Below are 13,777 nucleotides of genomic sequence, written 5' to 3'. Positions count from 1 at the left end.
TATAGACATTCACAGTCAAACATGGACATTAACACTATTAGACCGACCTACCTGAGAAAAGCACACACACACACACACACGCACACACACACACACACACACACACACACACACACACACACACACACACAATCTCATTTCAGTATCTTAAGAGAGAAGGCAGCCCCTCTGCTCGGTCCTCTGTCTGCTCATTACGATGGAGAGTGCTGGAATCGTGTCCTGATGAGCTCCGCTGACGCAGTTAAAGAGGAAACAGTCTAACATATTTATGACCTCTGTTCAAACAACAGTGGGATGAGCTCCATTTCTGCCTCTAATAAACAGTCAGTGTACGTTTTTATCACGCACACGATGGAGGTTTATCATTTTCTATGACTTTATACTGAGGGTAGAACTCTGTGGGCGATGTCGTAAAACAGTAAGAGCGCTTTGTGGTCGTGTCTGCAGGATGTTTCCTCAGGGAGATGATGAACACTGACGTAGCAAGTGTTTATTTTACTTGTTTAATTTACCTCATCAACCTTTTCTAAACCACATTTAATACAGTGAACTCACCACAGACATTGTCTTACTGTTATTACAGACAGTGAACTACCCACAGACACTGTCCTGCTGTTATTACAGACAGTGAACTACCCACAGACACTGTCCTGCTGTTATTACAGACAGTGAACTACCCACAGACACTGTCCTGCTGTTATTACAGACAGTGAACTACCCACAGACACTGTCCTGTTGTTATTACAGACAGTGAACTACCCACAGCAGGTGTTTATAACACACCTTCAGCTCTCGTGACTCACTTCTTTTTGGCATGTTCTCTCTTTCACACACAGCTCAGTGTACAGAAGGCTGCTGAGCCTTCCACCCTCCTGCTGCTGCTGAAAACACAGAGCAGTGACTGACCACGGAAACAACCACAGAGGACTCTGACGTGTGGCCCAGTGTGCGGAAGATACAATAAGCGGTCCGGCACATCAATTTATGGATATATAAGTGTATAAAAGTGCAGCTGTAGGTGTTGCTGGAAGAGACAGGAGCCTCTCCACACACACACACACACACACACACACACACACACACACACACACACAGGCTGTGAGTGTGCAGCTGATTGACAGGCTGTGAACCATCGATGTGACCATCCAGGCTGCGAGTGCACCATCTGTTACTGCAGGATTTAATAAACGTTAATGAATAAATTCTAAAGCATATGGGAGACTTGAGTAAAGGAACAGAGAGAGCAAATTAAATTAAACATGTAGATTGTAGCCTTGGGGAGAAATGTCTGATATCTGATAAAAGCAACTGTTTCAATGGAAAACTAAACACTTAGACATTAGAACTGGTTTGTGTTTGGAGGTTTTCTACTTTTTACTCTTCCTCTTTTCTTACGAATAAATTGAAGGCTTCTTTCTGATCCATCTGTGCTCGTCATGCTGTGTTTTCTATGGAATCACCCTTTAGTATCAGAGCTTTGCTTCCCTTTCAGCTGTTGCACACACATTGTGACCATGTGTGACACACGTGACAGTTTGCTCGAACATCTGCAAACATCTGCACAGCCCTGTGTGTGTGTGTGTGTTGTGTGTGTGTGTGTGTGTGTGTGTGTGTGTGTGTGTGTGTGTGTGCGCGCAGTCAGGTTAATTAAGACATAAAAACAACCATCTCTGTTCTTGGAAGTCAGATGGAGAAAGAGAGAGAGGGAGAGAGGCATTAATACTTATGCTGCTGCTGCCATGGCAACGAAGCTTGACTGGCAGCCTGGGCAGAAAAATGAGAAGCCTGCTGCACACACACACTCCTGGCAGGTAGAGATTTGTAAAAAGGGGGCCCAGGACGTCAATATGAATGAGGCGAGCTGTGGAAGTCAGAGGTCGCCCTGCACAGTGGAGGCTGAGTCACATACGCTCCCTCAAAGCAGCTAAATAAGTCATAAAGCACACACACACACACACACACACACACACACACACACACACACACACACACACACACACACACACACACACACACACACACACACACACACACACACCACACACACACATACACACACACACACACAGGAATACAAATCCCGGTGCACAAACAAAGAAATCTCTCTCTTTCTGTCTCTCTGCATGAAATTAATAACTTTCTATTTTGGTGTCCCATTTTCTTTGGACATTTTAACTTAAATGCTGCAATTAGGAAACGACGAAAGACAATGCTACAGCTTAAAACTTTTGCAACACTGATGTCGTGCTTCTGTTGTTTTTCTTAAGAAACCTTTGCCATAAGTAACATGTTACTGTATGTAAACCCTTGTTATACATGTTATCATGACAATGACAATAATCTGATAACCAGTAAAAATTAGCAGCTGGCAACATCTTATACTTTATATTCTTTTTTTTATCTGGGACACACAGAGAACACGTAAATAATTCAGTCACACACACACACAGTGTCCATGGTGTGATCCATGGACAGGACTCATGGTGAAAAATTAAACAGGTAATAAATATTGAGCAAAACTCAGCATCCCCTCTTGGTGTGTGTGTGTGTGTGTGTGTGTGTGTTTGTGGACCAACCAGCTCCATCTGTCACTCCAGGTGGCCACTCACACCTGGGCGCCCACACACACACACACACACACACACACACACACACACACACACACACACACACACACACACACACACATTTGTTTATAAATTTCACTTGTTTTTCTGTCAACATTGTGTGAATGCATATGTACAATTACTTGTACATTATCGTGTACACGCAGGCATCCACAAATGCACTTATTAGTATAATGTCTTTGCATAATAGTTTCTTATACACAATATGGATCTATTTTTTACCCTGCAAACATATGTGCACTCATTAGTTTCCACTCAAACACATCCATACACATTTGTTTTCTGTATTGAGTTCTTCCCCACATATTCTACACTTATACTCCTCTAAACAGCCATTTGCTCCATATATACACATATGTATTGAGTCACGCTTTATGCAGCAGCACACGCCTGTGCAAACTTGTGTTTGTCATATACACAACTATGTTCCACACTTACAGTAGCTTGTTCCCTGTGTGTGCAAACATGTCATGTATTCAGACATAGGTAGGCATCTGTTCCCATACAAACTCATCTGTACACACATGCAGACACATTCCCCTGCTGTGCACGTGCTGATAAACTGAATGTGGACCGACCTGCTGGATGAAAGAGTGCGCTCCATGGGGGCTGAGCAGCAGGATGGCTCTGCGTAGGGTGTCTCTGTACCGGTTGAGCTCCTCAGTCCTCATGGTGGTGAAGAGGTTGGTGAAGACTTTACTGATGTTCCTGTCCACTCTCTGCAAGGCCACGTCCACGCCTTGACGGGAAGTCTGGTCCAGAAAACCCTGCAGGCCGCGAATATCTGGAGGAACGGAAAGAAGAAAAGAGGGCAGAGAGTCAAATTTTGTATCATTGCAAATGTGCCGAGACATATTGAAAAGAGCCTGGACATTTGGTAACGCAGGAACAGGAATAAATCTCAGACAAATGCAAATAGTAGTGAACATATGACACCAGGTTCAACTACACAAAATATTTGTTTGAAGAAATCATCACACCAGAAAGGAAATAGGTTTAATCCAGATGAAAGGTAGTGGTTGGACATTTCTGACTTCCAGATATTTAAAAATTCAAAAAATTCAAAAGACCACAGCTTGTTCTTTTAAGTTTAAACAGGTGAAGGTTCCCCAAGTTAATTTAGCGCTCCTGAGGCAGGTAGGAGTCAGCTGTACTGCTCAAACACAAGGACACTTTCGTCTCTAGTCAAGGATTACTACCCATGAAACTTTCTGTATGTTAAGACCCACACGAAGATCACTGCCAGCTCCTCTCAGGACTAAGGAGTTTCAGAAAAAACGCTTTTGAGTTGACAGTTAAAATCCAAGGGCTGGATTGGAAAGTAATCACAGAGAGACATTTGTCACAGAACTGACACAAGTGAATTATTCCTCTGCTGAATTGACTGTCACAGTCACCTCCACTTCAAAGCAACTTCTACATGGCTGTCAGGTTAAATGAAGACACCATCCATTACATCATCCAAACCCTCAAGACCCTCCCTTGTCTGGTGACATCAATAAAAGTTGACCTGAATGATCTATACACGAACCTTCATGAAATTTTAAGGATCTCTTTGGATTCTCTTGTATGCTTCAATAAAGAAATTACGGATATAAAGAGGTCCATCAGTGTACAACAGGTACCAGAAAGAATCTCTAGCAGTGTCCAAGCTAACACACTCTCCACTGAACCAACAATCCTCTCCATAACCACATTGCTTTCACTGAAGCAGAAAGCACTAATCATCAAAATATCAGCTCTGTGGCTCTACAGCTCTTGACCTACAGTAATTTAAGTCCCGAGCACACCGAAGAAGCAGTTGGCTGGATGAGAGGACTCTGTCCACGGGAGAAAAATAATAACCCTAGCCTTTTTTTGAGCAGGCTGAAAATGGTCTATATTTATGTGGGGTTACAATTGCAGAAAAAGTGTGGTATGGACCTTATAGCACAGAAAAAAGTCACAGTGAGAGGTCAAGATGGATGGTTAGACATGTAATCTGACAGCAGAGACTACTGGTTTGTGTCTGTTATGACGATCATTTTTTTTATTCCTAACTGTGAGCAAGTTTAAATCACCTATACCCGAGATACCTTAACTAATGTGGCGGTCCTTTTGGAAATTACTGACACTTACTTGTTGGATAAGAGGAATCTATGGTTAAGTTTTTGCTCACTGTGCTCATAGTACCAAGAAATTGATACTCTTGGCTCCCTACATAGCCGGTCTGCTCCTTGTGCAGTTGAGTAGAGCGACTGAAACTGTAGTTATTCTCACCTACTGCAATGAATTAAGGATTTATTATAACCAAAGCAGACTTTGTGATTGTTGAAACAGTGGAAAGACTAACAGTGACGGTTTTATTTAGTTTCTGTCCACTTTGAATGAAGTTATGATGTTCCAATGATATGCAAGGTAAAATGACCACTTTTCTCTATGGAGTCTGGTGGTGATATTACGGTTGTTACTGGTTAAACTAAAGGTCTATATCGGTAGGGATCCATGCTTGAAAGCACAAGAACTTTCAGTGGACATTAACATTAGCTTACGTTGTGGCCATTGTAGCCATCTTCACAAATATTTTTGCATCTAACTGTGAATTAAGGGTTTATTTAGCTCAAAACCAGCATTTGTGATTGTTGGAAAGACTATGGAAAGAATAACAAAGTCAGTTTTGGTAGTTTTGATTTGTCCCATTGTTTTGGTCTGAGATTCTGGTGCTCTAGTGCAACATCCAGTGGCAAGTGGATTTAGTACATATAACCTTTACTGCAGCTCTGTAAAAGTAAATCACAGCTTTCAGACAGAGAAAACCTTATCTGTTCAAGGAAAGAGAGTCACTGACTACAAGGCTTGTGTTGAGTTGGGAGTTGGAAATTGGTGTGTGGCAGTCCAGAGTGGACAATGGAGGAGACCTGCTCTACTTCCTGTTGTGCACTCGGTCAACTCCTGGAATTTTCTACAGCTGATTCATCACCACTTACTAACCCTAGCACAATTGAACTATTTTCCCATTTAGCCTAAAGGAAACCATGGCTTACTACAACTTGGGTTGTATTGTTGTAGTTCTGGTCATAGGATCAGTTACAATAAAATAAGTGCAGTTATCTGACTGTTAGTGTTTCTTGTCCTGTTGGACATATTTTAGGCAATGTCACCATCCGAGATCTCAGCTATTACTTGATCACCGAGAAACTGACTGGACTACTAGAAGTGAGCGAATCCAAGCCTTCACTCTTGTCAATTAGTAGATGTTTTCATCTTTGCTGATGTCTGAGCATCCTGTATGAATACACGCGTGACCCATAAAAACAGCCAAACAGCCGGGCAGAAACAGAACTTCGGACAAGGAAATAAGAGTCTTGATGCTGAGTCTTGCAGTAACCGCCATCTGAGCTGACTTGTCCTCCGCAGAACTGACTGGGACCATCATCTCTATTCTTTGGCTGTGCCACTGAAGCAGACAGCATCTATCCATTTGAGAGTATCATTTAGACCGCTCGCAGACTCTTCTCCAAACTGCCAGAGAAGTTTCTTTTTCTGACATTCAGACAAGGCAGCTGTGTTGCGTTATGCTCCGTTATGGCTGGTGACAGGTTGTTTGGCCTGAACATCTCTTCCCCTTTTCCTCCTCTCCTTCCCCCTCCCTCCATCCTTCTCTGTCTATTAGCACTGACAGCTGGCTTGTACCGAGTCCTGGCTGCCACTCTCTGCTCCTACACTCCTTTTTTACTCAAGTTGTTTCATCTCAGCATCCCTATCGTTCAGGTTTTTTCACATTCACTTTTCCCCTCCTGTCGTTGTTTTGTTTCCCATTACATTTTCTGTCCATCAATCCATCTGTAAGTCGGTCTGTCCCTCCCCCTCCTCCCAAGTAAATGTTAGGGGAGTCAGTCACTCTAGTGGAACAACTGGGTAACTGCGTATGTCCTAAAGCAAGTTCTGTAATTCACAATTCCCCACTGACTTTGAAGGCACCACTTGAGGCAAAGCTCTGTGGGACGCATTCGTTTATCCATCTTTATATGCATATTTTTGTATCATGAAATCAGGTAATCGTCTCATCCAAATAGCTGTCCACAAAAACCTTTGTCGACTTAGCAATTTTTCAGTTGCAGGTGAAGCTACAGACGTTTGTGACTAAATGTTAAGCCCCAGTGAACAGGTATGTCGAGTATGCCTTCAAATTAAAAGAAACCAAATCCCTTGCTCTACAGTAGGTTGTGCCCAAGCTGAAACTTTCATATATTCTGTAATGCATAGATGTGACTCAGTACAGACTAACTTACAGCTCAAACACATATTCGATGACAATGGTGCTCTGCGTCTGTTATTTTGCTACAAATTAAATTGTATATCAGGTTATGATTTCCTGGAGCATAATGACATACTAAATGATGCATGGTATGATGAACTGATGTAACTGCTAATAGGGCTGGTTTCCTTTTTCTCCCCTTTTGTATACATTTTGTATAAATTGTAAATTATATTATATAATTATATATATATATATCTTTTAAATTCTTTACATTTTTAGTTTTGAATGTTTGTCTGTTTTTCCATCTCTTAGTTTTGTAATTGTTCAGATTATGTTTGTCAGTGTTATTCACCTATTTGTAGAATAAATAAATATAATAAACACAGATGTAAATAATAAAAATAGTATATCAGGTTTGGGTTTTTGTGTGTTTCGGGTCTCAGCTCTAAATGAACCTCTTTAGAATTCGTACTATTATATTAATACATTTCATTTTATATATTTCATGTTGACTTAAACTGTCTTAATGTCTGTCCATACTAAAACTGCACAGTATATTATGAGTGTATGGTCTGCTGCTTTCACCACCTCTTGTCTTTTCAGCTCTTATTCCTGCTCAACATGCAATATACATATCATACATCACCTGCATTATACCATTATTGTTAGCAGCTAATGCATCCCAGCACCACAGTTTTCAATCACATGACCAAAATTTGCATCTATCTACAATCTACCACTATCTCCCATTGCCACTGTATTTCCATCCATCCTGCTCTCAGTGTGTCTGTCATCACTCCCCTCAAGAAATCTGCTGGGAAAAAAACATAATCCCTCCTTTTCTTGAGCTCAAGCACTGGAACAACACAAGTGGAAGGACTTGAAAGCAATTTGCTGAACTCCTTGCCAGCCGCGGTTTCTCATCAATTTTTCCAGAGCCACTTTGAGCAAGGCACTGTAGGGGACGCACTTCTCTCTCTGCAAAAATGCCTGCACTTATCTCTATCCATCAGGGTCACACCAATCTCTCCTCTGCAGTTGGTCGAAATTGGCAGGTAGACCGCTGGCCACAGAAAATGCCTCAGATTTAATTTATATTCACACGACATGGAAATATGTGTGGTGTTACTCAGCCGGAGTGCAAATACTTTGAGGCTGGTTTGCTTGTGATTTCTAACATTTGCACTCCGTAGCTTTGCAGCAAACATCTATGATATTTTCCAAAAATTATGTGTTTTTCTGTGCAAATTCTATCAGTTTGTGTTTTAGCATGTTTTAGCCCATTTATATGACATAAAACATACTTTACAAAAATGCTCTGCAATTTTCAAAGGCATATTACACTTCTGAATCAGTTTTTCCAAACCTGGAAAGCAGCCAGTGGTTCCAATTTCTTCCGTTATGCTGCAAGACTCAACTTGCAGACACTTGAAAATGACCTGCCTCAGTTAATCCATCATACTTAATATCATGCCTGCTTTTATTGTTGTCAAAGTTACATTACCTCTGTGTGTTGACACAGTTGTAAATACAAGGTGTCCACTGTATCACCATGTTACTGGCAAAAACTAACAACAGAAATGATGTTTATTGTGATGGATTATCTTTCCGCAGCAGTTGCTCTGTAAGATGATTTCCACAGATATTACTGTAACTGAAACTGATGGCTTCCTTGAAGGTAAGAAAGAGAAGGGTATGAAAAACTAAGATATGAAAAACAAATTCAAATAAAAAAAACAGAAACACTACATTATGCTTTGGAAAACAGCCAACAGTGATATAAATCATGCAGGACTTGGATGCAAAAACTCATAAAGGATCTGCTTAAATTTTTCATCTAAATTAAATCCTCTCATGTTTTTCATGCACGCTAATTACTTGATCTAAAGGCAAGATTCTGACTAATTTAATTGTGAAGCTTGTAACTAGATTAATGCCGAAATCAGACACCTCTCCCACAAAGTTTCAACTGTTCTACTATGTGTTGGGTGGTTATTTCTAAAACAGCAGGGAATTTAATTAAGTTCATATAACTTGACCCTTAACATGCACATGTATTTATTGCGTATATTGTCAGTGTTCTCACAACTGAAGCGGATTTGTACTAAGTTGCTCCAATGGCATTGGCTAAATGACTCAAAACTTAAAAACTAAAAAGTAAATGTAAAAGTAAGCTTTCGTAGTTGCAATCACTTTTGTTCTGATTTCATAATTACACAAAACACTCAAATACGTAAAGAATCTGTGAACCAAAACTTGGAGCTTTGATTGGAATGAGCTCTTCTGAATCAGGTCTCCTCTTATAGTCAGTGTTTGATTTCCATATTTGGGGCACTTGATTTGCTTTGCAAAAGCAAGAAATGCTAAAAAAGCTGCCACATACTGACAGTTTTGGTTCAGGCTGTCCTGCCCTACAAAGCCAAACAGCCTGAATCTGTCAGAGCAGGGAATGTTTGCTGGTAAAACGCAAACCTTGGGCCTTTGACCTTTAAAACCATAGATTTGTAAAGTAATTTGTCAGATTGCTCTTCATGTTCACTTTATTTTTGCCAAACTGTTAGAGTCTGCCTCTGTCCCTCCCTCCAGCCACATTACCACTTGCTGAAACACATTCATTTCCACTGTCGTCCCATGCCCTGCAATATCCTCCATCCCTCCAGTCCCAGTCACCTGACCTTTTCCCATCTTGGTTTGTGTTTCCACTCTCCCGCCTCACCCCTGCAGTACTTAACCAGCCCTTTTCCACTCAGTCTTTGCCAGATCGTCCTATGTTACTCCATTCTTTAATGCAATTGCTTTCAAACCTGTTATCCTGGCATCTGTATCTTCCTGCCCAATTATTATGGTCTATGGATTCCAGCTTGCTCCTGTTTGGATTCATACGAGGCTGATTAGTTAGATTCGGGGCATTCCTCAACTATACCCCTAATCACCTGTCAAGCTACTTATACCTGGTCAACCCCTTCCTGCCCTGCTTGTCACAGTTGTCTTGACCCACTCTGCCTTACCTTCATCCATTCACCTTACCTCATCCCTACCCACATCCCTTTCTCTCTTCCCTCCCTATTTAAACCAATGCATACCTCTCCCACATCTAATTTTAGGCAGCCTGAAATGCTACCCTGACCGAGTCTCCCTCTGCCCCCTGTCACATCCCCGACCAACCTGACAAAGGAAATCCTTCTTCCACCTTCAGCACTCCACATCTAAATCAATTAGTTTGTCCTTAACATCCAAACCTCCAGAATTTCCATTAAACTTTTAAATAAAACATCTGCATTTGGGTCCTAGCCCTGTTTCTCCATCAGCCGTGACACAAACAGTGTATGCTGAGGATACCTTGCTCATGAGCACCTAAACTGCCACCATTCAGGAGGAAGGGAGCAGTCCAGAGGCTGTCAGGTCACTGTCTTGCCTTTATAACCACAGCAGCTCTGGACTTCTTTTAAACCTTGGCTGCTTGTGATCAAAAGGTTCATAGAAAGTGACATTTTCCGTCTGTTGCACTTACCATAAGTCACCCTGAATAAAGCTCACTGCTAAATGTTTAAGCTCTGACTCAGAGTGGAAGCCAGGTTGCACCCTCTTGGTATCTTTTCTTGCTCCCGGCTATTGTTTCCTTTTCTGATCTGGAACGTCACTTTGCTTTATGATTCACAAATCCAAAATCAAAACTAAACCTGAGAGTGACGAGGCTCTGCTGGAGCCATAAATACCCTCAAAGGTTTGGAAAATGTCAGTGCAGAGGGAGGGTAAAGTGCCCCTCTCATGTGTTTTATTTCTGACCTACTGGCAGGGAACACAAAATTGCAGAAGCTTTTGAGAAGCAAATTGAAGGCCAGTGAACATTGGCAGTATTTTGGTTATTTAGTTAGAAACGCTCAATAAAAAGGGACTGAGCTGGCCATAAAATTTTGTTGAAGTTAAAAAAATGCTGTATTTTTCTAATGGTTCACCTTGAGGAAAAAAAGGAAGAAGAACTGCACAGAAAGGTAGAAGACAAAATAAAAATTAACCAGAGTCCTCTGAAAAAGTAAAACTATTCTACCAGGTATTAAGTTTTATTATAATCATTGGCTCAGGTTAAACTCATTATGCTCATTATTAACAACAACACAAGACTATTATGGAGTGGAAGGTTAAATACTTTCAGTTCTCTGTCTGCATTTACTATCACTTACACCGATCAGTGAGTTATGACCACCAGGGTGCCCAGGTGGTCATAATGTTATGGCTGATCGGTGTATAATATGCACAAAAGATCCACACAGAGGAAGGTACCTAACCCTAACCCCCTGCAGTTGGCCATTTGTAGTGTCCTGCAAATATTAAAACAAATGAGTCTCAGACAAATATTTCAAACCAACAACAAATTATCGAAACTAAAATCTACACAGAGAGAAATAAAATAATGATTAAGAGTGTTATATACTAACAGCCACATTAGCTTAGTATCCATATCTTCCCTCTGGCATGCATGACAGATATTTCTCTTGAGGTCGTCAGTCCGACCTCGAACAACTGTTATGAAACGAGTGAAAATAGTGAACGTGAAAAGTGTCAAAATAAGAGAGACTGGATGAAGATGGAATTACAAACAAAGTATCAGGAAGTAGAGAAGCATATGGAGAGTTGTCATAGTTTGTCCTAACACTGAATAACGACAGATGTATTATGGTTAAGGATATTTATTTTTGTCATGACATGTAGAGGTTCCTTAATGCGCTCTCCTCCTTCCTCCCCTCCAATCTGCTGTTTCTTCTCTGTTCTCTCTAGCCTCCCTTCACTTCACATTGGCTGCCCTCAATATCTCACTGTGAGTCATCAGCAGGCCCTGACACCAGGACAAAAGACCTCACACACATACTTTTCTACTCACACCTACTGTCATATTGCATTACTTATGCTCCTAACACTCACCTTGAGCAAAACCCAATCTTAACCTTACCCCAGAACCAAGTTTGAAACCCTTCAACAGCCTTTTGAATGAGTTAAGACTGGACAAAATGTCCAAACTTAACAATAAATGCCTTTGTTTTAAATATATATATATGTGCCATCACCTGTTTTCAAAAATACTTTGTCAAAATATCCAAAAATGTCATACTTATAGCTTGAGTCAAAAGTGTTTGTGAGACCAACATTAAACTGAAAGTTTTAAAATATGGCTGTAACACATAACATTGCCCAGACAAAATCGAAATGACTAGGGGATGTAAACAGAAGTATAATGCTGGATCATCGACATATAAAAGATAGATGTTGCGTCTCCACTTCCTCTTGCTGTTAAAGAATGAAACCAAAATATCCCAGATTCAGCGGCTGCCATCTTGAGCTAGTGTCTTCATTCAGAGTCTGCACAGTAGTGATCAGGATTGACCGAGTCTCACCCATTACCCTGTCCGACTCAATTGCAAGCAAGGCCCAACTGTCAATCATGATGAAAAAACTGATCAGAAAATGATCACTTTAACGTACATCAATCTGATAAGAACAAGCTAAAATGTGATGTTTAGTATGCCCTTCTGCTAACATGGAGGTATTGGGCTTCATGACCTATACTGCAGTCTGCCACCAGAGGGTGCACAAGATGTTTTGGCTTCACTTTTGAAGAGCTGTCATGTTGTCCATCTTTATATATGTCGATGCCATGGATTCACCGATTCAACTATTAGCAGTGTTGTTTGCTGTGTACATTATTTTGTATGAAGATACAGACAGCTATTACAGGATTATTCTGATACTGAAGAAAACTTTAAAATGCCAAAGAAAAGAAAAGTGGACAGTGAGTGCCGAGTGTTTAATAAGGAGTGGACAGCAAAATATTTTTTCACCGATGTCTGATCAACGGTTGTATCTCTGATATGCCAGGAAACTATTTCAGTTTTTTCATCAGCCGTCACTTTGCAACGAAGCATGCTTACTATGCTAGCAAGCAGTCAGCGCAAGAACGGCTGGTTACTGCTGAGAGGTTGGTGGCTAATTTACAGACTCAGAGTCCAGTACCAAGGCAAGTTTTTTGCTGGCATTCAAATTAGCAAAGGCTAGCAAGCCTTTTTCAGAAGGCGAGTTTTTGAAAGACTGCATGATAGACACAGCAGGTCTCTTGTGTCCAGAGAGCAAAGGCAAGTTTGAAAAGATCAGTTTATCGCGAAGGACAGTGACTCGCCCTGTGGAACTGATTGATGAAGATATTGCCAGTGAGTTAAACAAAAAGGCAGAGTCCTTCACGTTATGTTCATTAGCAGTGGATGAAAGTAATGACATAAAAGACACTGCTCAACTCCTAATTTCTATCCGAGGGATTAACAAAGGTTTTGAGATAACGGAGGAGTTTTTAACCGTGGAGTCCCTGAAAGGCAAGACGTGGGGAGAGGACTTATATGACAGCGTGTCTGCTGTCATCGAGAGAACGAAGCTACCTTGGAGTAAACGTGCCAATGCCACCACGGATGGATCGCCAAATTTAACTGGAAAAAATGTCGGCTGCTGAAAAGAATCCAGGATAAAGTGAAAGAGGAAAACCCTGACCAGGATGTTATTTTCCTTCACTGCATCATTCATCAGGAATCTCTGTGTAAGTCTGTATTGCAGCTTAATCATGTGGTGAATCCAGTGGTAAAACCTGTGAACTGTATACGAGCAAGGGGCCTCCAGCACCGTCAGTTCATTGCGTTCCTGGAGGAAACCGATGCGGATCACCAGGACTTACTTTACCACTCTCGTGTCCGCTGGTTAAGTTCGGGAAAGTGTTTCAGAGAGTGTGGGAGCTCAAAGAGGAGATTCGCACATTTTTGGAGTCAGAGGGGAAATCCGACGAATTTCCTGAGTTGAGTGACAAGAACTGGCTTTGTGACTTTGCGTTTGCTGTGGACATATTTTCCCACATGAATGAGCTGAACGTGAAGCT

The 13,777-nt window shown here is 41.2% G+C and overlaps 2 protein-coding genes across 2 annotated transcripts in view; one reads left to right on the top strand and one right to left on the bottom strand.

The window, feature by feature from the left end:
- Positions 1-13,777, top strand: part of LOC127373010 (uncharacterized) — a 466,807-nt gene that overhangs the window by 40,361 nt on the left and 412,669 nt on the right. The window lies entirely within an intron of this gene.
- Positions 2,839-13,777, bottom strand: part of LOC127373859 (glutamate receptor ionotropic, delta-1-like) — a 368,655-nt gene continuing 357,716 nt past the window's right edge. The window contains exons 4-5 of the mRNA XM_051418700.1: positions 3,206-3,411; positions 2,839-2,850 (exon numbers count right to left, since the gene is read on the bottom strand). Of these exons, the coding sequence (XP_051274660.1) occupies positions 2,839-2,850; positions 3,206-3,411 (218 nt within the window). The remainder of the gene's footprint in view (positions 2,851-3,205; positions 3,412-13,777) is intronic.

Source organism: Dicentrarchus labrax, unplaced genomic scaffold (genome assembly GCF_905237075.1).
Source record: "Dicentrarchus labrax unplaced genomic scaffold, dlabrax2021, whole genome shotgun sequence".
Lineage (NCBI taxonomy): Eukaryota > Metazoa > Chordata > Actinopteri > Moronidae > Dicentrarchus > Dicentrarchus labrax.
The sequence above is the reverse complement of the archived record's forward strand: the minus strand, read 5'-3'. Positions and strand labels throughout refer to the sequence as shown.